General features: G+C 44.2%; 2 protein-coding genes across 2 annotated transcripts; one reads left to right on the top strand and one right to left on the bottom strand.

Moving 5' to 3' along the window:
• Positions 1–673: 673 nt before the first annotated feature.
• Positions 674–4,057, top strand: LOC106657203 (ankyrin-1-like). The gene has a single exon (XM_014378583.1). The coding sequence runs from the start codon at positions 674–676 to the stop codon at positions 4,055–4,057; it is 3,384 nt and encodes a 1,127-aa protein (XP_014234069.1).
• A 6,037-nt stretch (positions 4,058–10,094) lies between these two features.
• Positions 10,095–13,226, bottom strand: LOC106657233 (glycine-rich cell wall structural protein 1-like). Its single transcript, XM_014378626.2, has 3 exons — positions 13,181–13,226; positions 10,609–11,203; positions 10,095–10,542 (listed from the first exon to the last, which is right to left on the bottom strand). Exons 1-3 carry the CDS (start codon positions 13,190–13,192, stop codon positions 10,373–10,375), a joined length of 777 nt encoding a protein of 258 aa, XP_014234112.1. The 5' UTR covers positions 13,193–13,226; the 3' UTR covers positions 10,095–10,372.
• Positions 13,227–26,462: the final 13,236 nt, after the last annotated feature.

Genomic DNA, 26,462 nt, shown 5'->3' with positions numbered 1-26,462 from the left:
TTTTAAATTTCAATCATATTAATATTTTAATAGATCATTATTTAATAAATAAATTTTAATATTTCATTGCTCATTAAGCTTACAGTATAAAATTGAACACATTTTATTTTAAGTATATAATAAATTACTAACATTTAAACTTAACTCTGACAATGATCTTAACAATAACAACATTTGCAACGTCGCAACGTTTAATCGGTCATATAAAAATACAGGTAAATAAACGAAAAATTTTATAGATTGACGAGGATCAAACAAATCATGGATTGTCCAAAAAAAATATACATATATTGAGTACTTTTTCGAATATTGACCGATTAGTGCTTGTCTCATGCTACGTCATTGTAATGTTGCCTTGAAACATGTGTTTAAGCATACAGGATTCCATATTTCAGGAGAAATAACGCATTGCCGGGCGCTCAGGGCTACTGCACATGTGCAGTGAAATCGTTTCCAAATCGACCACATAGTGGGAGCCACTCGTACTTTTGTTACAGCTACGGCTGCTGCAGCACATGTTCGTTAGCAGTGCATTCGGATAGTCAGTCTGTGCTGCGACGTTGTGGCGCGAGGATCTACGAATATCGCATTGACCGTAGAAAGTGATAATAGTGAAAGTTTTTTGTAAATATTTTAAATTACAAGTGACAGTGAGTTGTGCGTTAAAGTCAAAATGGAACACGAGGGCCATCATAACCAAAATAATGTGGAAAGTTTGTGGACGTTGCACGAAAATGTCAACTGGGAAATTCAAGAAGAGCGTGTCCAATTTCTAATTGACATTGGTCCTTTCATCAGTGATTGCGCGAGTAGTGAACTTCCCGACCTGCTGAGCATTTTTACAAAAGGAGAAATCGATTGCCTTCTTACAGATACCGTGCAATTCTGGACTGAGTTGGGTTATGGAAACAGAGATCATTTCCTCGACTTTCTAATTCGTGCCAGGTACAGAGATGATCCAGAGCGCGATGAATATGGTTACATCGTGGTATCGTACACCACACCGGTTCATCATGCGGCCAAACTCTACATGTTTGACAGGACAACCGTACTCTATCGACTGTTTAAGATCTACAACCTAGTCGATGTAAATTTCGTCGATGAGACCGGCCTGTCTCACTTTCATATCGCTTGCATGTCGGGACACGTTGACGCCGTTGAAAATTTTCTCATGTGCGAACAGGATCCCAATTGTACGTGGACGGATACTGGCGAGACACCTCTGCATCTGGCCGCGAAGTACGAGCACAAGGAAGTGATAGTATTATTGATGAAAGCCGGTGCCGATTCAAACGCGATGGACTTTAGTAGAAGAACTCCGCTTCACAGTGTTTGCAAGGCAAAAGGCTACGCTGCTCACGAAGTGGTCGAGGTATTATTCAACAATATTTACTACGATTATCAGCCATTCGATGTGGATGCTCGAGACAGCATTGGTCGAACGCCGTTAAACTGGGCTCTGCAGAACAAGCCACAAGAGAAGCTTGTCAAATTGCTTATGAGATATTGCTTCGATCAAAATATAGCTGATTATTACGGCGAGACGCCCGTACATATCATTTGCAAAAGAAGCGACGGTCACATCTTTTTGGAGAAGTTTTTCGGATTCAGCAGGGAACTCAAGCGTACGGTGGAAGTCAATGGCAGAGACCTGGACGGCAATACACCCCTTCACCTGGCTCTGAAAAAGAAACACAATAAAATGATGCGTATGCTGCTGTTGAACGGCGCCGATCCAAACATAGCGAACAATAAAGGATGGAGTGTTATACAAATTATTTTTCAAAAGCAGTGCATCGATTATCACTGGGTTCACATGATACTGACGTGCACTCGCGACCAGTACAGAGCGGGAGTGCTCGATCGTCAAACCAAAGAGGGCAACACGCTGCTCCATTGGGCCGTGCGCAACAAAAAGACAAAGAGGATCGATTATTTGATGGAAAAGAGGTCCAATCCTAATGTCACCGATTCCAAGGGCTTTACCGTCATGCACATGCTATGCCAGGACGATTTTACGCTCGCTTATCAATCGAAGATGATCGCGATGCTGTTGGAATACGGCGCCGATCCGAACGTGCCCTCGCCGAGAGGTCACACCGCGTTGCACGTCATCTGCAAGAAGGCCGGCGACAAGGCCGATTTGGCGGAGATGTTCCTGAATCTGTGCATCGAGAACAAGTGGCGCAGGATAGAGATCGACGCTCTGGACGGCAAGGGCTTCACGCCGCTGTACTGGGCTCTGAAGAAAAACAACCTGGAGGTCGCCAAGCTGCTGCTGAACAAGGGCGCGAGCCCGTATCTGGCAGATGCCAAGGGACTGACTCCACTGCACTACATCTGCCAGAGAGACGACGACGACGATTTGGTGGAGGAGTTTTTCCGCATATGCGAAGAAAGAGGGGAGCAGGTACAGGTCGATATCCCGAATAAACAGGGCAATACAGCGCTGCACTTGGCTTTAACCGGCCGCTGCAAACGACACGTAGTCGATGTGCTGCTGAGGAGAGGCGCCGATCCCACCCTGGTCAACTTGACGGGTTGGAATGCCCTGCACTTTGCCTGCAAGAGAAAATCAGATGCCGATATTTTGGCCGAGTTGCTGTTCGAGTTTTGCGACGAATCGGATCGGCCGTTGGAGGTCGACCCCCGGGACAATTCGAACAACACCCCTCTTCTCCTGGCGGCCAAGTGCGCGTGCGACGGCGTCGAGGAACTGTTCCGACTCCTGCTCGAGCGCGGCGCCGACCCGAACGCGCGCAACGACGAATACAAGACCCCGCTGCACATCGTCTCCGAGAGAGACGACATAGGCAATTACTTCACGGTTTTCGCCCAAGCGGCACCCGCGGCACCGGGCGAACCGGTGACGATCTATGCCACGACCGACGACAACATCAAGGCACTGGTCGACCATCTACTGCGCAAAGGCGCCAAGCCGAACGCGGGCGACGCCGAGGGTAGCACCGCGCTGCATCACATCGCCAGGAGGAAGCGCGACGAGGGCCTGGCGAGCCGGTTCTTCGAGATCAACGACGAGCTCGGGCAGCGGGTCGAGGTCGATTGCCAGGACATCCATGGCGACACACCACTCCACTTGGTGCTGCGGTGCTTCCGTGGCGAGGCGAACGCGTTGCCCGAGCTGCTGCTGAGGCGGGGCGCCGACCCGAATAAACCCAACGCGGAGGGATTGACCCCGCTGCACATCATGTGCCACAGGACCTCCTACTGGCAGGGAATAGGCGAGCTGATCTTCCAAGTCGTCGCGGAGAGGAATCTGCGGGTGGAGGTCGAAGCCAGGGACAGCGAGAATCGGACGCCGCTCATGTCGGCCGTGGCCCGTGTCGACCTGGGCATGGTCGAGTTCCTGCTGAGTAGAGGCGCCAGCGTCGCGGAGAACGACTTCGTTTTCCCGAATTACGAAGATTTCGACTATGTGTTCCGAAATATCGGCTACGAAAACATGATCCTGAAGGTGAAACTGGCCGCCGGCATTCTGAAGGCTGTCGAGATGCTCGAGGACAGAGGATTCACACTGGGGCCCAAAAGCACGATGGCCATCTTCAAGCTGTTCGCCAATCGCAAGTTGTACGAGACGTCGGAAGAGTGGTCGTACAAAAATTCCTTGCCCGACGACGAGCTCGAGCCGCAGGGCCCGGGACGGTGCGAGATCGTGCCCGGCCTGACGCTCGATCAACTCATCCGTTTACCGATCCGAGAGGCCTCGACACGACTCGAGCTCGTGGATTACTACAAGTTCGCGGACAAATACGATCGCGAGTACGAGTACAGCACTTACGGCACCATGACCGAGGATTGTGTGCTGCACCTGTGCGAGATACTCTCGAGGGAAATCTTCGAGCGCTGGGCCACGCAGGCCGTCTACGACATGACGGGTATGCCGATTAACTGTTGCGATATGATCGCCTCGGACCCAAAATTGATGAACAAGGATCTGTGGAGGATTTGCTTGACGAACATGAACATCACCGATAAGCAGATCGAAGAGGACTCGCTATTGAGGGTTTTCATGCCTGCCAGACATGGTTATTTTTAATCTCGTGCACCCGTGGCGTATCTCGCTTTATTACTTCGCGCGACTGTCGATCGAGTGCCGTGTGAAAAATTATCATCGAACATGTACATATAGAATATTTGCTGAGTGAAAAAGAGTCGAGGCCGAGAATGATATATTTTTGTTATATTTTAATTTTGAATGCTATATTATTTATTTTTGTACATTTTTTATACCAATCGAATAAATATATTTTTAATAAAATTTTTTATTGATATAGTGATTTGTTTACTTAACCCATAGTCTTTGAAGAAAACAATCTCTAAATTTCGCAATTGAAAATGTTCAACCTTCAAGGTTATTTAAAGATCAGACTTAAAGAGTTTAATATAAAATTCCAGTAATGATTTACCTTTGAAATTTATTTGAAAAAACAACAAAATTAGATATATTCAAATATAAAATTTACCCCCATCTACAAGTTTTAATAGTGGCTTTTGGGTTTGGTTTTTAGTAAAAACCTATTGTAATTATCGACCATGTCTCTCCTGATAGAAATTATTAGCCTATGTGCAAATTTATCAAAATCTTTCACGCGGATGTTAAATAAATTCAGATTCGCATGTCATGAAGTGAGTTTTATAAAAAAATCCAGTAGCCTACTATAAGTATCTATACATATGGGGCGAATCACGATAGATGCCCCATGGGTGTGCGCGAATGCGCAAAACAGCCAAATCACGCATTTTTTGACTCGCTGTACGGACTTCATGTGCTATTCAGAAAAATACACAGGTAAAAGATTTTGATGTGTTTTTTCCTTAGCTTTCCAGTGGTGAGGTCAAAAATGCAAAAATCAGCCTCCATAACCTCAAAAAAATGGACTTGAACTTAAAACACGCTGTATCTTTTTTGCCTCCAAGTTTAGAGTTTTTCTGAGTAGCTAGATCGAAAGATCTCGCGCATGATTTTACATAAGAAAAAACTCTAAAAAAAAGGGACTTTGGATTTTCTCGAGCGGTGACAAGAGAAAGAGAGCGCGGTCGGCCGTTTTCGAGCGCCGTGGCCTGTTTTTTCGCTACACTTCACGTTTCTTTAATTATTGTAAGGCCACGTATTAGGCTTTCGCCATGAAAATAAACAAATACATATTTTTTGAGTATTTTTTCTTCATCTTTTCAATGGTGTAATTAGATTTTGGAAAAGTTGTTTGGTTTCGCGAATAGAACGAAAATAATAAAACTATTAATCAGAAAAAGTTAATTTATCTGTTCAAAAAAGCTAATTTTCCAAAAAACTAATCGCACCATTGAAAAGATGAGGAAAAAATACACAAATAACATGTATTTGTTTATTTTTATGGCGAAAGCGTAACGCGTGATAAACAAAGAAAGTGTAGCGCAAAAACAGGCCGCGGTGCTCGAAAACGACCGACCGCGCGCTCTTTCTCTCATCACCGCTCGAGAAAGTTAATTTAAGTTTTAAGTAAATAAATGATAAATTAACAGTGTTTAGACCCCTTCTTTTGTGTATAGGTGCTTATAAGTGTGATGAAGCGCGGTACTATTAAATTATTTTCTTTTTCCAATCCAATCCGCTGCGTATATCACACTTATAAGCATGTACATACACACAAAGAGAGGTGGTCTAGAGACTATTAATTTATCATTTATTTACTAAAAACTTAAATATATTGCGAGTACCCGAAAAAACTCGAGTGCTCAAAAAATCGAGTACTCAACTCGAACTCGAGGAAAAAACTTGAACTCGACGAGTCGAGTTTTTTCGAGTACTCGCACAGCCCTAGACATTTCTTATGTAAAATCGAGAGATTTTTCGATCTAGCTACTCAGAAAAACTCTAAACCTGGAGGCAAAAAAGATACAGCGTGTTTTAAGTTCAAGTCCATTTTTTGAGGTTATGGAGGCTGATTTTTGTATTTTTGACCTCCCCACTAGAAAGCTGAGGAAAAAACCCATCGAAATTACTTACTTGTGTTTTTTTGAAAATAGCATATGAAGTCCGTACAGCGAGTCAAAAATACCTGATTTAGCTGTTTTGCTTACTCGCGAACACCGCTGGGGAATCTATCGTGATTCGCCCCATATTTACAATTGTCCATCATCATTTCTTCTTGCATTTGTCTCAAGCTAAATCTTTGCGACCTTTATGGATTACTTTTTGGTGGTAGATCAAAGATTGTTTATGTCCATGAGCTATGTGCGTTAACAAATGCGATTTTTGTCCAATTTTTTTCGAGCATTTGTTACATGCAAAATCTTTGCGACCCTCATGTACTGTCTTATGGTGTACGCGCATAGTCGATTTTTCTCCAAATTTTTTCTCGCACTTGTCACATTCGAAATCTTTGCGACCTTCGTGTACTGTTCTTTGGTGCTTGAACAAATGTGATTTTCGTCCAAATTTCTTCTCGCAATTATCGCAAGCATAGTCTTTGTAACCTTCGTGTATTGTTCTTTGGTGCAGCACCAAATCTGATTTTTGTCCAAATTTCTTCTCGCAATAATCACATGCAAAATCTTTTCGTCCCTCGTGGATTGTTCTTATGTGCTTGAGTAAATGAGATTTTCGTCCAAAATTTTTTTCACATTTGTGACAGGCGAAATCTTTGACACCTTCGTGTATTTCTCTTTGGTGTCGAAGCAATTGCTGTTTTTGTCCAAATTTCTTCTCGCAATTGTCACATGTAAAATCTCTGCGACCTTCGTGAACTGTCCTTTGATGGCAGAGCAAATGCGGTTTTTGTCCAAATTTCTTTTCACATTTGTCACACGCGTAATCTTTGCGTCCATCGTGGACTGTCATTTGATGATTCAATAAAATCCATTTCTCTCCGAATTTTCGATCGCACCTGTCACATGCAAAATTTTTTTGACCCTCGTGGACTGATTTTATGTGCACAAGTAAATTACACTTATATGCAAATTTCTTCTCACACTTATCACATGAGAAATCTTTCCGACCTTCGTGGACTGTTTTTTGATGTACAAGCAAAACCCCTTTGAATCTAAATGTCTTGTCGCATTTGTCACATGCAAAATCTTTCAATCCCTCGTGGACAATCCTTTGGTGTTTCAACAAATCTGATTTTTGTCCAAATTTCTTCTCGCAGTAGAGGCATATGTGGTCGTTGCAACTTTCGTGTCCTATCTTCTGGTGAAAAAGCAGTGATTGTTTATGCTTAAATTCCTTCTCACATTTGTTGCATGCGTAATCTTTGAGACCTTCGTGTACTGTCCTTTGATGCCTCAACAGATCTGATTTACTTCCAAATTTCTTCTCGCAATAATCACACGCAAAATCTTTGCAACCCTCGTGGACTGCTTTTACGTGCATGACCAAACTGTGTTTGTTTCCAAATCTCTTGGCGCACCTTTCACATAAGTAATCTTTGAAAACTTCGTGAAATATTCTTTTGTGCTTGAGTAAAGTTGATTTATTTTCAAATTTTTTCTCACACTTGTTGCACCTGAAATCTTCACGATCTTTATGTGCTATTTTTTGGTGCGTAAACAAACTCGATTTTTTTACAAATTTTTTTTTGCACTGGTCGCATGATAAATCATTGTGAAATTTTTGCACTAATATTTGGTGCATACTCAAATGACTTCGGAACTCAAATTTTTTCTCGCACTTGTCACATGCGTAATCTTTTTGTTCATTGTGAATTGTGTCTCGATGTGCTACCATGCTTGATTCTAGTGTAAATGCTTCCTGACAAATATCACATACGTATTTTTGGTCGTTTGAAACAACATCGTCGCGTTCACTTGAATTATCATTTGAGACAACTTTATCCGACTTCTTTTCACTTTTATCCATTTTTGTTGTTTAAATTAAACGATGGAACTTTTTATTTAGTGTCACGGAAATTGAATGAGTAAAATTTATCTTATGGTATTATGGCTTGAAAGACAACATTCAAACTAATTTGTTTTTAATATAAACATGATCAGGGCGTCGAGAAAAGTGTTAACATCGTTTATAATCTTATTGTTTACTATTAAGTTGCCGATGTATCTGTTTATATAATAAAATATTCGAATCGGCTTAAAATTAAAAATTGGCGACGATATCTCTGAGGAATTTATTTGGCCTTCAAAAACCAAGTACTTCCTAACAAACTCCGACAGATAACATCAGTTCACACGAAAAAATATCAAATAAATAGATTCTTATACTCATGTATGATAGACAATTTGCAGTTTAAATTAAACGATGAATCTTTCTATTTAGTACCTCAGAAATCAAATTAGTAAAATTTATCTTTTGGTATTATGGCTTGTTTCATCGGGAAAGACAATACTTGATTTAGTTTGTTTTTACTCTAATATGTTCTCAGTGTTCAAGGAAACATGTGAAAATCATTTGTAATCATATTGTTTACAATTATGATACCGATTTATCGGTTTAAACGTTGTCCTTAAAATATTTGAATCAGTTTAAAATACTAACTTGATGATGATTTCTTCGAAGAATCGCACATCGGAAAGCTAAGAAAAAAATTAATCAAAATCATGCTTTTTTGATACAACATAGACTTTAAGTGTTTCTTTTTAAATCGTGAAATTGAATTATTGTTTTCGAAATGGCATAGATTGTATTTGGTAAAGGAATAAAAATAATAAAATCATAAAGTCGAGTTAATGTTTTAAATACTGATGCTTTATTTTTATATAAAGTACTGTATAAATGTATAAACGCTATAAATATACGTGGCATCTATTTATAGTTGATCTTGTCGGTGTTGTTGTAGGGGCAGTGCTAATCAGTGATCGCAATTGACAGAGCAAGGGGGCGGTCAGCGGGGGGAAGATGACAAGGACGTATTTTGGGGACTTGCAGGGGAGTGGGTGGCCGGCGGCGGCATCTATGTACATTTATATATCTTTTTTATCATTTCACTCACGGCATCAACGGCTCACACCGCAGTCATATAAAAAAAATCTTCAACCGATTCTCTTCACTAAGTTATATGTATATATTTAAATATACATACGTGTAAATATATAACACTTTCATATATATGCATCAGGACACATATATCTTCATACGTATATAAAAACGAGTATACACATGTATTGGCATTATAGTAAGTTTACCTGCATACAGAACATTTGTAAATGTATAAAAAAAGTGGGCAGACACGAAGTACAAAGAGAGACAGGTAAAATTTCAATCAGAACAGATGTATAGAGAAAAAAGAAGGTTCACAGTGGTTGTGCGTGTGCGTGGCACATATATTCGATGTGTGTAACATACATTGCCTTTCTGAGTATTTTCAATGTCGTGAGTTATGTCCACAGTACGTGTGTGTATGTATGTATGTGTGGTGGTTGTTTACAACATTTGGTGTGCTTGTGTGCAACTAAGGAAAAAAAAGTAAATCATCAACAATGGTACTAGAGACAAAAAATTCATTACTTGTGTGCGAAAGTCGAGCTTTGGCTCCGAGATTAATCACGAGAATAGAGACGGGTGGACTGGCTGCCGCTCGATAAAACTCGAGCAGCAAGAAGACCCTTTGTATAAAAGAAAAGTAAATTGTGGTAGTCCGCTAATCATCAAACAAAAGAGAGAAGAAAATAGGTGGATTTCGTATAATTATCAACGAAAAATAAAAGTGACTCACTCGTCTAGCTTATTTAACGATATTTAATGTATCATCTTGCGGGCTCGTGCCTCCTCCGATCTCTCCTCCTCCGACACTTCAACACTCGCTTTTTAAAAGACCAGAGTGTGCGTTATTTATTCGTGAAGAAACAAAAAAAAAAACAGTTACAAGTAGACTAATTTCTCGCGAATTGACTAAGAACACGGGGGTGTGTTGGGAGGGGGGTAAGAACGAAAAAAACGTAAAAAGAAAGACGCCGTGCGGAGCAAGCGTCTGCAGGCGCGCGTCTCTGTTGTAATCTCACGTATAAATGCGATACAGAGTCTCTCCTTTTTAATTCAATTGATCTCGATCGATAGAAGCTTCGGAGTAGAAAAAAAGAACGAGAGATAGAGAGCAAAGAGAAGAAAAAATAGAGATACAGAAGTAGAGTGAGACAGATCGAGAGAGAAAGAAAGAGAGAGAGAGAAATAGACAGAGATACAGAGAGAAAAACCACAGAGACGAGAGAAAGATGACAAGATAGGAGCATGAGCTAGAGCATATTAGAATAAGAACGCGCTAGAAAATCGGTTTCTTGACCAGTATAATGTTTATAATAAGAGCGTTATGCTTGTGGTTGGGGGTCGTTGTTGCCGCCGTCGCCGAGCCGAGTAGAGATCTCTCGCAATTGGTAGGTGTCGTCGCGCGTCCGTGATGGTGATCAAGGAGCAGCAGCGTGTCTACCACTTGCCGTGGATCGGGCCGGGGATGATGGCTCCGTGGGAGCCGAGACCGGCGTGGATGGCGCCGCTGGGTCCGTTGATCACGGCGACACCGGCGTCATGGCCGCCGATTCCACCGTGGATTCCTGGGCCACCTCCTATCACGGCGATGGCACCGGCACCGTATCCTACATTGAGCAAAAAATTGCATCAATCCTCCGTCAAAGTCCGAGAAGAGGACGGGGCGAACTTACCGTGTCCGAGACCGCCTGGGGCGGCAGCGGCGGCGGAGCCAGAGCTACCGTCGTCACCGTTGATTCCACCGGAACCGGCGTAGAAGGCGACACCACCGTAGCTGGGTCCGACGAGGTTAGCGGTGGCCTGGCTGGGTCCTACGAGGGTGGCGGTACCCTGGCTGGGTCCGACGAGCGTCGAGGGTCCGGCGGCGGGTCCTACGAGACTAGCCGGTCCGGTACGGGGTCCACCGATGGACTTGGCGCCCTCCTGGGGTCCCACGAGGTCGCTCGGGCCGCTCTGGGGTCCGACGTTGGCCTTGGGTCCCTCGGCGGGTCCGATGTCGGCCCTGCCGCCGAGCACGCCACCCGAGACGATCTGCTGCACGCCGGCGTGTCCCGCCGCGGAAGCGGCTCCGGCGGCGTAGTTGGCGCCGAGACCACCCGAGCCCAGACTCGAGGCGCCCTGCTGGAGGGCGTGGGCCGTGCCCGCTCCGGCGGCGAGACCTCCGCTCAGGCCGGCGCCACCGTGTCCGTGGTGTCCGTGATAGCCACCGTAGCCACCATGGGCGATTCCAGCATTGGCCGTCGCGATGGCGAGGCAAGCGAACGCAATCTGTATGCAGAAATAAAAGAGAGAGAGGCATTATTATCTATCTGCTCGAGGCTCAGCAGCAGCAGCAGCAGCTGAAAACGAGAGTCAAAGCGATGTTGTATTATAGCGCGCGCGCGTATTATAAATATCGAGTGCCGTTAGAGAGTTTAGCAGCGGCGGTACTGCAGTGCTTTCACTTTCAGCGGCGGTGCACACGCAGGCGTACACACAATGAGTCCGGTATATCTCTCGGAGCTCGCGCATAAATCGACGTGAAAAAGGATCGTTATGTCATAAAACGGCGGGGCTCTCTCTCTCTCTCCGTAAAGCAGCAACTAAACTAAACCCCGAGTGCCGTATATAAAAGCGACATTCTCGCGCAAACGCGTGCGTAACGTTTCGTAATTGGAGTGATTGCGAGCCGAGAGGAGAGGATTTTTCGCCTACATACGCGCGAGTAGTCGTTCTATCCTTTTTAGGGCCCCCCGGTACTTGCCTTTACCTGAAAGAGAAGCGCGGCTGGATTCATAATTAATCCCCTTTTTCGAAATACAAGTACAGCAACAACGAAAAAAAATCGTTCATCAGATATTGCGAAATATGAGAGAGAGAGAGAGAAAGAGAGAGATCGAGATCTGCACTGCCTCGTGTTGCACGTGAGAGATAGGGAGAAAGTCCGGCTCGCCTCCGACGCCGCCGCCGTCATCCAGTCTCGTGCGGTGCGCGCGGTTGGATTAGAAATCAATTTCTGCGTATACTACTTACTTACTGCCGCTCGCGGAAACTGCAGCGCGGAAACTAATATTATATGTATATGCAATATAAGCCCGCGAACGAAAATTATGCGAGCTGTGGTATTCTCGTTCACTCATAATTTTGCGGACTCTCGGACTTTCACGTGTGCGCGTGTTACACATAACGGAATTATTTTTTTTTTATCTCTCGTTATACCCTTCTTTATTACGCAAAACACTTCCGCACTAACCGATTTTTTTTTTTTTTTCAAAGTAATTATTGCTGCGACTCGCAAAATTCTATGAATTATGTTTAATTGTTGAAGAGAAATGATACTAGTTCAGGCAATTTTGTTACGATTTTCTAATTTTTAAAATTTAGACTCAATTTCTTTTGATCGTACTTTTAAAGTGAAATGAGAGTTTAAAGTATCATTTGCTAAAATAAAATTTGAAAGTAAGTTATGTCGGAGTTACTTTAAATGAGTGAGTTTTGATATTGAAATTTGAAAATTTAATCATTTTTGAATTATTTAAAATAAACGATTTTTAATATTCAGAGATAAAATTTTTATTGATATTAATTTTTATCCATTCCATGCGTCTAATTTTAAAGATTATCGAACGTTACTCCTCGGGGAATATTGAAAAATAATTAACACGAGAAGGAAATGCATATATGTTAAAAGATCCAAATTAAGTTAACACACATCCAGAAGAAAGTAAGTAACATGCAAAGGCGAAAGCGCCGTTTAATACATTATACGTTTTCTAGCACGCGAGTAATAGACAGTATCGCAGAAAAAAAAACTCTCGCTATCTCCCGGCTACCCCGCGTCGTTATGCAATGCGCCGCAGCAGCTTTATACCGATGGCACACGAACATTTATTATATCAAAGTATATAAAAATGTACAGATGCCGGTGTGTGTGTAATAATAATTCTCACTCTCATCGGGTACAGGATTTTCTCTCGTCAATATATCAATCCGCGAATGAAAAATGCGCAACTACACTGTTTATTTTATTTATATTTCTTTTTTCTGTTCTTTATACTTGATCACGTGCAACACGTTACTCGCTCGTTAAAAAACTTTTTTTTTTCTCTCTCTCTGTTTTTCTTTTTCGCACAGTACCGTATACAGGATATATGTTTCGCGCACTGACGAACAAGTAGAAACGAAGTAGAACTAGATAAAAGTAATAGAAGCAAGTAGTAGTAGAAGAAGTAGAAGTAGGTAGAAGAGAGCCAGAGAGATACTCACAAAGGCCTTCATGTTTGGTTTGTGTATGGTGGGCTGTGTGTAGTCCGGTGAATGACTGAGTTGGGCCGGGTCGGCCGGGCCTTATATACCTCCTAAGTCACTCGTCGTCGACGGGGACGGATCGACGCTCGGTCGGGGGCTTCTACCACGATCTCGCCATCCTTTCGAAAAATCCAAAGACTCCCGCCGCCGCCCGGCTGCTACACGACGTTAGAAAGAGCCAGACAGATCCGAACGAGCGTTAGACCGAGCGAGAGCGAACCATGTGTTTAAAGCACACGATCGCCTCGTGCCTTCCTCTTCGTCCCGCGTAATATACGTACAAAGCCCATGGTCTGTACTGTACTAACCCCTCCTTCGCTCGCAGCTCTTAATAGCCTTCGCTTATCCTTTTTTTCTGCTGCATCGATGTTTTTTTTGAAAAATCGACGCGCGAGTTTTGACGAAAATCTGACGCAAAGTTTTTCATTTCTTACGCATTGGCACGCAACGCCGCAGTCTCTTCCGTAATTAAGATATAATATACGTGTATTACGACGATCGTCGCTCCGACGTTTTATCACTTACGGGGATTCGCGCGTTTTATTTTACTTATTACTGACAATGATTTTTTTTCGTCGTTATAGGCCTTAGTTTTAGTGTACAAGGCAAGCGAGATGCTGATCAAGTGCCATTGTTGGCTGGTCGTTGTTGTTGTTGTTGTTGTTGTTGTTATTGTTCTTGTTTTCTATTCAACAGTTTTGGCCAGGCGCGCGAGAGTCCGAAGAGGGATTGTAAACTCGTTATATATTGTAAAGAAAAGAAGCCGGGGCAGAAGAAAAGAGATTATGCTAAGTGCCCGAACTTTACGGCTGTAGGCGTAAAGCTAGTCGCTGCTCGTCGTATAGTCGCCGTGATTTTATCGAGGAGCTTTACCCCGAAACTTAAAAGTGCGAATCTTGATTTGAAAATCGCGTGGGAAAGTTTATTAACTGCAGTGTAGCGATGTTTCTTTTCTCTCTCTCGCTTCGCGTTTCTTTTTTTTTCTGCCTCGCGCGCCGTTATATCGCCTGAATTCTTTCGTCAAATTCCACCATCGCTTAAAATAATATAATAATTGCCCGGGCGCGAGCATTTACAAAACTATGCACACACACACAACGGCGCATAGGCAGCAGCAGGAGAGCTAGAGCTGTGGGGCGAAAAATTATCGATAATCGGTCGCACGAGCGGCTCATATAAGATTGCCCAATCGTATTTAAGGCTTATAATACACCTGTATGTGTGTGCGGCGGAAAAATAGAAAATCGTCCGGGGCAGCAGTAGTCGCTTGACGTAAGCCCACCAATTGCTTCATTGGCAATTCATCTCACGGCGGCGGCGGCGGCGGCTGCTGCTGCAAGTATTGTCATCGGCGACTGAATTTTTCGGGCAATTACGCGTCATAAAAGTCGAGCACTCGCGGCTGGCTGGGATTAGCTGCATAGTAGCCCAGGCAAGAAGCTGTTTCTCTCTCTCTCTCTCCCTGACTTGCTGCTGCTCGTCGTTGTTACCGCGCGCGCATATATAGTGTATCGAACGATCGCTCGAGCTCTCGAGTCCGAGAGCTCCATGTTTGGCGCTGCACACAAAAAAAACGCCGCAGAAAGAGAGAAAAAAAATTGCTGCACACACAAAGTTGGGTCACCGAATGGCCTTAAAAGACCTAAATTCTTTTCTAAATAGATAGCCTGTCGCGCGATCGGTACGGCTCGAGGTGCGTGCGCGCTATATGTTGTACTCGTTACTTATATATTACCTCAATCCTCTCTACAGGCTAGTACTGCTGCTCTGTATCTGGAATTGCGAGTTTTACTTAATTCGAGTTTCATCGCGCGCGCGGCTCTCGACGAATTTTGCGCTGCACACTATGCTGTGCTGTGTGTGATGCAATACATGTTGCTGCTGCCAATCTCGCTCCTTTAGAGTATGGCGCGCGATTACGCGAGATGATACACATTCGAAGCGGAGAGAGAAGGAATAAAAAAAACAGTACCAGTCGAGCCAGGGTCAAGAAACATAATAGGTAGTTCTAGCCAGCTGCCTATGTATCGAAGGATTTAAAGAATTATAATGCGATTATATCGTGACCGATGGTGTTTTATTTCTCTCCTGCCCTCGAGAAAGATAAATATGTAATTATGTTAGGTATCTATGTGGGTCACAGTTTTTCCATTACGTAACCAAGACGACGACGTCGACGAAGTTTAAAAAAAATCTTCCCATCGTTATAGGGTATAGGGTAGATATATACCCGTCGAGATAAGTACAGGTTCGCAGCGCAGCTTCGATCGTGCAGAGAGTCACCCTCTCGACTGTCATTAGGGACAATTAAAATCATGATCGTCTTTCACGCGCCCGGACACAAGCTTCTCAGGTCCGATATAGCATCGTCGAGAGAATGCAAGAGGGTGTGAAAAGTATATATAAGAGCTGCTTATACACAAGCTGCAGCTAAAGAAGAAGAAAAAGAGGTCGAGGGTGTTGTGTTGTGTGAGTGTAAGTCGGAGGATGGACGCAGTTATCATTTTTTTTGTTCTGTATCATCGACGCCGATGATATCGCGCACAATGCGATATATAGAGTAGGTTGTCCAAAGAGCAAGTGCTGCACCGATATGTATGCATGTATCGTTACAGCGAAAGTGAAAGCCATTATTTTCGGAAGTGACAAAAAATCGCCGGCAGAAAGCCGCTTATACGTACGCACAGCACGTGTGTGTGTGTGTGCACCGATTTCCGGCATTCGCCTTTATGAATATAAGTGACGCCGCCGCAGCGAATATGTTTTATATTATTATGCACGCAGACGTACACACACATGTTACATTTATATATGTAACACGAATATACATGTGTGCACGTAATGATATGCACGGCTAGATAAGACAGAAACGCTTAGTCACTCTTCGATGCGTCGCTCGGCACCGACGAGAGCTGTTACAATATTCCAGTGAATATTTTTAAGGTACATATACTAGCGTATCAATTTGTCAATCTGTGGTCCAGATGAAATATATCACTGGCACGCGTTTAATTAATACAGGCGCGCAAAACTATTACGATGACGACGCGACGGCGATGCGGATTAATCTCCTTCGAGGAGGTTTTAGGGCCTTGTGATTGGCATCGCTCGACTTTTCCGCTTTTCTCTTTGAACAGCAGCAATGGTGCACGGGCAGCTGCTTTTGCAATAAATTAGAAATCCCGAGCACTGCTACGACACGCGGGGGGCAGTCGTACGCGCATTACGATAATATAATTAATTACAATGATTCGCGCGCGGGGCCTCGGTCGCTCCGAGAGTCGGGCAAAAATTATTATTATCATATCGCGAATCCCTGTGAATTTATAATACCGACTGTGTGTTTCCGTAGCGAAATTCGATAAAAATTGACGATGAAAAATGAGCCTGGCCATTAAACGAGCGGCGGCAGCGGCGCACCAGGCATTCCTCGTCACGCCTGACGGCACCCGCGCGCACTGCAGGCAATGCTGCGAATGCCGCCGCTTCACATTTCAGTGAATTTCAGGCAGGCGCAGGCTTAAGTCAGCGAGCGAGGGCGGAAAGAGGATCGCTCGACGAGTTGGTGGACGTCGTTGCGCAAATTTAATAAATCGAGCGCATCGATTATCAGTCGATTATCGTCGGCAGCACCTATATCATCATATCGTATACTCAAACCTATATATAATACTTAATAATAATGTACGTAAACATATATGTTCTACGATGTATGAAAATTTCGAAAGGCGATTCGTTATTACGACACACGCGATACCGATATAAAATGCACAGGTCGCGATTCCAACTGTTGCTGCGCGCAGACATAAAGGTAAACGGCTCGCGTACGACGCGACGACGCAGCTGTAGCAGTAGTAGTGTTTTCAGTGTCACGAAATGCGTTTAGGAATTGGAAACTCAACCTTATACACGCTCGAGTTTCCCAACGAATTCGCTAGCTCCGTAGACACACGCTGCAAACACATTTCACAATTAGCTCCAGAGAGACTAAAAATCACTCTATTTTTATTTTCGACCTCGTGTCCAGCTACGACGACGAGCAAAATATTATATTGCTTAAATAATTAGAGCAACAGTCGCGCGGGGCTGGCCGCGGAGTAATGAAATGTGTTTTTCGCGATCAAGTGAAAAACGAGTATATACCATGGCTAGTGTGTAAGTTAAGCAACCCGCGCGACGGACATAATTTTTGCATGTTTATATACACAGAACGCGTATTAGGAGCTGAGCAGTAAAAATTCGAATTGACAGCTCAATCCTTTATGGATAATTACCGCGAGCCCGGGTACACTCGTGTAGCAGTTGTAGCGCATTGGGGGCAAATTATTACACGATTTCGCACGTTCCCAATTTACGTCTCACTCGAAGTACTACAGCATAGGATGCGAGAAGCACGAGAGATGACTAGCGAATCGCGCGCGCGAGCAAAATTTCGCAAAATCATAATGTCGAATCGGCGCAGTTCGATGGGGTCGCAGCAGCAGCAGCAGCAGCACCAGCAGTTGGCGAACAAACTACTTTCCGAGTTATAACTTAATAATGGAACTTGGCGTGCGATTCGCCATAGGAGTAGTAGTTGTATAGTGCGCCAGCACAACTCGAGGCACGAAAATCCTCTCTATGCTTTCTCATGGTATAACTCGTCGTGTAACAATTCGACCGAATGGCCGATAAGCTCGGCTCGCTCTCGCGCTCATCGCCAAGCTCTCTCGGCACACCCAAGGCGCGTCGGCGTCGGCGGCGTCAGGAAAAAGGCTAGCGAGCCGCTCTGCAGCAACAACGATGATGTGCCGTATTCGCGCATACGCTTCCCTCGTGCGCGGCGCGCGTTTTATTAAACGGCCGTTTCGGCCTGCGAAAGTCTCGGAGCTTACGTAATGCTCGGCTGTACAAGACGTAAGCATAATGTGCTACACGTGTACAAGTAATATAGAATACACACGTTCGATTCGCGTGTGTGAGTGCATCGAGAGATCGGCACACGCCTCGTTTGACGCGTGCAGCAGCAGCAGCAGCAGCAGCACACGCAGTTTCCGTGTTCGTGCGCGGCCGGCCAGTGCAGTACGGCTGCGGCTACTATATACTACTGCCTCGTGTGTGTGTGTATGCGTGTATGCATGTACTGCCGATCCAATCGATCGATCTATCGTCGAGGAATCACTTTTTCAATCAAAGAGAAAAAAATTATTTAACTGCCGCGATCGTCGAGTTTTACAAAATCGTAAATTAAAAGGCCGCGCAATTCGAAAATGTGCGCCAGGACCTTTTTTACATTTTGAAATTCACTTTCTACTCTTCGATCTCATAGGCAGCAGCAGCAGCAGCAGTGCCTCTATGTAAAACTGGTAATTCAGCTTTCTAAAAAGCTACGGGGCCAATTGCAGCAGCGCTACGAGCGCGGGCGCGTGTAGATTTCGATTTTTTTTCAGCACTGGCCAGGTTAATCAAAAACGACTTTTTGATTCGAGTCATCAATTTCACTTTTGCCCATTGGCACTCGTGCCAATATCGTATCGGCAGATACGTCAGAGCAGCGCGCAGAAAATCGTTCTATTACCGTCGTAATTTTTAGTAATAACGCATAAGCTTTTCATCTCGTAAAATCCATCGGATCGAGTGACCGCAAGCTGGGTTTTACATTACACGTGCGCAGTGCATCGTTGACTCTGTCGCTGCTGCAAACATTGTCTCGATGAGCGTGCAGCCGGCCGCGCAGAAAACCTGCTGCTATTGCGTTACGTTGTCGAGGACTATGGACGGTTAAATGGCGCTCCGTATTTATCGCTCGCCGCGAGCTGCGAACGAAGAAGAATTTTGTCTCTCTCTCATATATATTCGGAGCTGAAGCATCAAAGCGTAAAAAAGTCAATGTGCATAGCGGCATTTAGCAGCGACTGCTGCGCTACGAGCAGAAATACAAATTTTTTGCTCTTTCTCTGTCGTCGGGAGAGCTAAAAGTGGCCACTACGCGCAATTAACGAATCGCATTGTTTTTCCTGAATCGGTACGTGTACGACCAACTCCATGGTTATACTCGTTGTATGGACATAGAGAGAGATAGACGTGGACAGACGAAATTGTGCAAGCGAGTAAAGACGAATTCAGCAGCTCAACTTGGTCAAATTGTATCATGCCATTAATCCCTTGTCTACAAGGAGCTTTCGGCTACTGTCCTCTCTCTCTCTCTCTCTCTCTCTCTCTCTCTCTCACGGCAGTTCTCTGGCCGAATTCAATATTTACCCATGCGGTCGGAAACGTTGACTATATCACTGCGGCGCGCAAAGAGCGGCCCGCCGCCAGTCAGTAGTTATCACTGCTTCTGGCTGCTCGAGCTGTGCCGCGCGGCGGATCCACTGCACTGCTGTTTTAGTTTTAGCAATACACACGTATCGCCGCAGCTACACACGTATACAGAGCTCGAGTTTGCTCGAGGAAGAGATAGTCCCGGCTCTCCCTCTCTGTGTATACGCTCCATTGTACTTGGGAGCTTTCCGAGGATTATACACTTTGGAATACATACATAGATATAATAATAGTCGGGCAGGCAGTTGCCAATATATGATAAAACACTCTGAGCGCGCGACTCGTTACGGCTGCGAAATTTAGCCACACGCCGCGCCGCTTTGATTTACTATTGACCGATTGCGGGGGCGGACAATCGACCATCGACGATTCGATTTTCACTTTGATCGGAGTATTTAAAAGACTGCCGCACGAGGCCAGACGATAAATAATACCTCACGTATGTGGACTCGCTGCTGCTGATGGATGAACACTTTTGTTTCGTAGGCACGAAGTCGGCCGCGTGCGATGCGTGGGAGGAGGAGGCAATACGATAGACGAGAAAATTCCACTCTACAGCGAGCTGTCCGCAGCGCACGAATTGACAAAGTTGTCTCGTCGTTTTCTCAATTATCTCAAAACGATTCACAGCGATTGCGTATCGTGTCTATATACCTTGTATACTCGTTCGACGCGAGCAAGCTGCAACATGCGGGTTAAACATTTCGTTGTTATGGCTTCGGGCTGTATTATTGTATGTGTGTACAAGGATAATTTGTTGCGCTCGGTTACTCGCACAATTGTTTAATCCATTTTTTCTGTCGATCGAGTACAGCGGTGTTCTTTGTTCGATGCCCGATCCCCACCCTATTTTTTGAATTATAATTAATAATGCTTACCTTGATGCAGTCGTTTCGATTGCACAAACATCCTGCGATGTATGTACGTACGCGTAGTTATCGACACAAGGGATTTCATTATATACCTATACTGCAGGCTAAAATGGCTTAATTGATCTCGGAATAAAAGATTGGCTTTCGTCGAGGCTCGCTGGCTGGTTTTAGTCTCACGCGCGCGCGAATCTCGCGCGTATCGAATTTGTTGCACCTGAAATATATTTCAAAAGTCGAAGCTCTAGAGGTGCGCGCGTTTGCGTTAAAGGTCACATATACCTACTCGCAGCTGTGTCAGACACCGTGATTTCATAAATAAGTATAACTATTCGAATTTCAGGTGACCTGTCTATTATAACTCGCACGATTTGTCCAGATAGTACCTTGACGCTCGACGAGTGTATGTGTGTGTGTCCATATGCGTGCTCGCGAGCAAGCGAGATTTTTGAGAAATCTCCGCGCACTTGCGACTATACTGTACTAGCGAGGACGCATTACCTTTGACGGGAGGAAAGAGAGAGAGAGAGAGAGAGAGAGAGAGAGAGAGAGAGAAATAATTGCGGCAGTAGTCTGTGCGCGCGTTCGGTTTGTTGCAACAGGCCTATATACGTGTGTTGCACTTTTCAAACTCTGTTGCAGCTGTCTGTCGCGTACCTGCCGCGACGATGTGCGTATAAAATAACTTCCACTAGATTTCGAAGTGCGCGAGATATATACTTATTTTTTTCTGCGCATTATAGAATTCAGATTGTATTTTTTTCATGCCGATTAATTTGCCAATCAAATCGTGGACGAATCTCGAATGACACGTGTGTACGTAAAAGCTGCCCGCGTATGAGTTTTTCGCGTTTCGTAATGCTGCTTGCATACACGCACGCTTATTATTATATGTTTCCCGTGCGCGTGTGTTGTGTTCGATAATAAGGCGGATGATTTTTGATCGTAAACAGTCTCTCTCTCTCTTTACCTCCCATAGGCGAGATATCGATTACGTATCGTTAAAAAACAAAATATGTTTGTATTGGCTATGAGCTGCAGCTAGCTCCTGAGTATATAGAGTCGTTAGATAAATCAACGAAGAAAACGTGCGCGCGAACTCGAGCCGTGCGCAAGCGAAAGCGAAGATATCGCGTTTCTCCTTCTCTCGCTCGGACAACTTTTTCTCTCTCGCTAGCTCGATCTCTTCTTCTTCTTCTTCTTCTTCTTCGGAGCTCAAGTAGTAAAAAATGTAATGGGTCGGACATCGCGCGCGATCGGAGCTCGCTCACACGGCTCGATCGACCATCCGCGGCCTGTGTGTCCGCAGCCAAAATTCGCGATCGCCTCGCGGAGCTTCGTGCAAACTTATCATAAATCGCGCGCAACTCGGACTTTATATACTTAACCGATGAGCCGCGCATAGATCCTGTATACGGGCTGGGTCTCGATAAATTCGCATACGCGTCCGCAAGAACAGCAGCATAAATATATATTATGCGCGCACCGAGCTGAGCTTGCCCCCGAGATTTAGGTGCAGCAGCTATCCCGTGTATTATGTGTGTACGAATGTGGCTGCAGCTGCCGCGGTGATATATATCTGTATGACACTGACATTGACACTGTGTGTGCGTGTATGCACTTATACTTAAATGTATCGCGGGGCAGGGCACTGCGGGTTTATTCTCTCGCCGAGATACGAGCGCGGCGCTTTATTTTTTTGCGTAAGTAAGTTTGTATTAATCGGCAGCTATCGATTAGGGGGCCGTATACGCGTGTGGCGCAAGATCGTTTGGCCCAAATCGCTGAAAGAAAAACCAGTGCACAGCTCGCTGCACTCCTGTAAAAGGCGCCGGAGCTGATAAACTTCATTCTATTTGTAAACAAACAAAAAAATAGTAAATCAGCGGTAGGAGTAATATTACGGAGACCGCAAAACTTAACTTGACCGTGGCTTTCTCGACAGAGAGATAGAACAAGACGTATTTATAATGGCTCTAATGTCTTTTGTAAATGCAAGCCTAGCAGCAGCAGCACGACTCAAACAAAGAGACGGGTCTAGAGTCGTGGTCATGTTAAAGGCTCGCGCAAATCAATTTCCTTCCAAAGGATATCTGAGCAATCGCCTTTTGTTGTCGGCGCGCGTATAGGTTTCCTTTCTCTCTCTCTCTCTCTCTCTTTCGAGCTGTGTATGTACGCGTGTGTTAATACATCTATACAGATGCACGAGTGTGTCGAGAGCTCTATATAAGAGTTTTCTCGGGCGCGCTCAACTATAGCTATAGCCTAGCTCTCGACGCGAACCTTGCGCAATTATCGATGCTTATTATATAGGTGGTATATAGATTTTAATAAAACTAGAAATATCTGGATTTTTTGTCAAGATTTTTTTCCCTCGATGCTGCCGCGGCTCCCTCGAAGCTGCACCAGCACCAGCGGCGCGGCAAAAGTTTCTCTCTGTGTGCAGTGCACCCTCGATAAAGTTTGGATTGGTCACTTAAAACTTGATACAAAAGCAAACACACGCAGCAGCTAGCGGTGGTGCGCAGTGCCGAGAAATCGGCGAGATATTACTTTTCTTCGCTGCTGCCCTCCCGCTCCCGATAAAAGGCAAAGATTGACACTTGTGCGCGAGAACGAGGACGACGACGACGATGAGGAGGAGTTCTGTATATATATAATACAGTGCCGTGGACGCTCCATTTTTTGTCTTAATAATCAAAAGTTTGCTGCTCCGAGAAGAGGAACTATGACCTGTAGCTGTACAAGTATATAGTGTGTATATATATTGTGAGCTGCAATGCACACTTGGCGCTCAGATAGAATCAAATTGCTTTTTCCGATTATCCGCTCAAAAAATCTAAATCGAAGCTGCTCGAGAATATTAGAAAAATAACACTTCTTTTTTTCTCTCTCTCTCTCTCTCTCTCGGTACAGTGCGTATTATACACATATCGAGCGTCGAAAAACGGATATCGGCCTTTTCATAATGGCCTATCTCTCGCGTATCGCTGGCACGTACGACTTAATTATCGGCGGCGCGCGAAATTTCCGGTAAAACGAGTTTTCAACTCGCTGATCGTGCCTGCTTTGTACTACTGTATATAACGTTGCATCAACTCGGAGATCGAGCTATATAAACTATACATACGCACGACGTTTATATTATATACATTTTTCTAGCCTAATCCGATTTTCAAATCCGCTTCCAAAATTTTGAGAGCTGCAGCTCCAAAATGCTCGAGCGAGCTGGCAGCTCCATTTATTTCGAGTCTATTCTCTGCCTCTGAGAGAGAGAGAAAGAGAGAAAGAGAGAGAACTAAGCTCGTAATATTGCATCCAACACTTTCTACTTTTCACACGTGCAGCAGCAGCGGCAGCAGCACACAGACGCACTGGCATGAAATTTGAATTTTATCCGCCTCTAGTGCACGAATATGACTTACAAGTGCCCGACTCTCTCGAGCAACGCATAGAGGCGTATAATCAATAACGATTATGCAATTGACCGGAGCAGCAGCAGCAACGACCAAAAGGGAAAATGCGTTTATATATATATATCCTATATCGTAATCTATTAGTCTTCATTAATACCGTATATGCGTGTGGATGCTTATAATATAGGATTAATTTTCGTCGAACTGAACTAGTATAGCTATGTAAGAAAGAGAGAAAGAAAGAGAGAGAGAGAAGAAAAAAAATCAGATGACCCGAGAGTAAACGTGTAACTTTACACGTTCGATAAAAAAGGCCTATACCTCGGCGCGGAGCGCATGTAACGAGCTTCGAACTAGCCTAGACGCTTACGCAAGATAAAATACGTATAACCGCGCCTAACACATACACAGACACATGCAGCATGCATACGTATACACGCTCGAGCGTACCACATGCATGTACGCACGTATAGTCGAGTCTGGTATTAGCCGATCTTCGCGCTCGGGCTAGCCTCTATAGCTGCACGCGGAGAGAGAGAGAGAGAGAGATCTCGTTATACATACGATCCGTCCATTAATCTTTCGCTTATGGAATCAATTTATTTTTACATCTTTTTAAAGCAAAATATATTAAAAAAAAAGTAAAATAAAATAGGAAAAATTGTTGTTACGTAAGGAACTCGTGCGCGCGCGCGCGTGTGTGTATCTTTTCTTTCCTGCACCATAAGCTCGCAAAAAATTATGATATCCTCGCGTACGCACACGATCGCTGTCGAGATTTATAATTTATAATTTAATGCACACACACACGCAGAGATTTTTGGCGGATCGCTCATCACGCTTAGCTCGTTGAAATCATCGTAATACAACAATGATTTTACGACTTGTACATATAGATATTTAATGTCTGCTATCTCTCGCTCTCGAATATAAACATTTTCTTTCTCTCTGTTTCTCACTTGCACTCGCCGCGAGTTCACACGCCGAGTATAATACACGAATTGCCTCCGAGGCATATGTGTGTGCTGATATTACAGTAAGGATTATTAAAATTTTGCGCGATTCGCGGCGCGCGCGAGGCAATATTAGAAATTCTCCCATTACGATCGAGCTGTGTGGCCAGCCCCTTTATTTTACGTCTATTTATAGATATATAGATATGTGCATTATTATAACATATACGCAATTACAAATTACAATAGGGCAATATTATTAATACAGTTTGCACAATCGATCACTTTGTGCCCGTATATAATACAATACAATATATAATACGTTTCGTCATCGTAGAACCTGCTGTATGCATCTAGTCACTCGATGAGCGTAATAATAATATAATTCGACCAATTACATAATAAGAGAGAGACAGATTTTGGTCGTATACGCAGCACGTGGAGATCGATATTATATACTTGATGCACAGCACACACACACACACTAAAGTGTCAAATCAATTATCCCGCACCGCGAGTCGCGCGCGGAGCTAACCAGTGTCTATATAGAAAAATAAAGTACGTAATACAGCTTCTAATATATAAAGTGGTACAGCCAGTTTCTGCTGCTGCTGTGCGAGCGAGACTTTAAAAGCCGGTGAAATCGACAAAAAAGTCGCACCGTACTGGTAGGTATAGGTAAGTATATAGCCCGAGAAAATAAATCGAGCAAAATTAATTGAGGGCATAATAGTCCCAATGCGTTTTGTAATCGATGCGCGTGTGCCTGTGTGTGTAGGTCTGTTGCTGTTGCTGCTGCGTGATACATAATATATACTATATAGTAGCTGGTACACGTGTACGCTTCATTTACTCAAAGAAACGAGTATATAAAATCAGGGAAGGAAAAAAAAAGCAGACAGCGCGCGGGGCTATATAGCAAAAGTTTCGCGCGCGACCCAAGTCTCCGCACTGCAGCGAGAGAGCAGCAGCAAATCGCTCGTGTAGCGAATCGTCAATTAGTCGCCTATATATAGCTATGCGTTATAAGGCGCGCGTGCACGAGCTGAGTACACACACAAATTGTTCGACGGTTCGGACTTTTTTCGCAAGTGCAAAATCATCGCCGAGGACTCTTCTCCCAATTAGCTTCCCCGCGCGTATACTATCGACCAGACGACGACGACGAGGAATTGAAACGCGATTACGGCGATGGATCATAATTGGCCCCCAGCTTCGTGGAGCTGTTCACTATTCACGAGCACAGCTAGCTGCTGCATGTATTTATCCGCTTTTCCCGTTCGATGCGGGAAAATTTTTTCCCGAGTTATTTTTCACGTTGGTGTTTAACGAAAAGAGTCGAGAACCTTTGTGGTTACACTAAAATGTGTATTATCATATTCATTACTTCTTAGTAATATAAATCGGTTTTAAATTAGTCAACGCTTTCACTATAAGTGACATCTTTGTTCCAATTACTTTCCTCGGAAAAATTCGACGATCGTCCAGCTAGAGCTCATACTTTTTTGTTCGTTACGATCGAGAAGCGGCCCCCTTTGAAACTTGAAATGCAGCGTTGTCGTTGCGTATACACTACCACAAAACGCGTAATCTTGCAATTGTGCATCGATATAATTTCAAGAGGGCGTGCTAGAGTGCAATAAAGGCAGCAGCAGCGGCCCGATATCGATTCGATCGAGGAAACGAGCGTCCGAAAAAC

The sequence above is a fragment of the Trichogramma pretiosum genome, unplaced genomic scaffold (genome assembly GCF_000599845.2).
Source record: "Trichogramma pretiosum strain Unisexual culture from Peru unplaced genomic scaffold, Tpre_2.0 scaffold66, whole genome shotgun sequence".
Lineage (NCBI taxonomy): Eukaryota > Metazoa > Arthropoda > Insecta > Hymenoptera > Trichogrammatidae > Trichogramma > Trichogramma pretiosum.
Note: the sequence above shows the minus strand (reverse complement) of the source record. Positions and strands in the feature narration are given on the sequence as shown.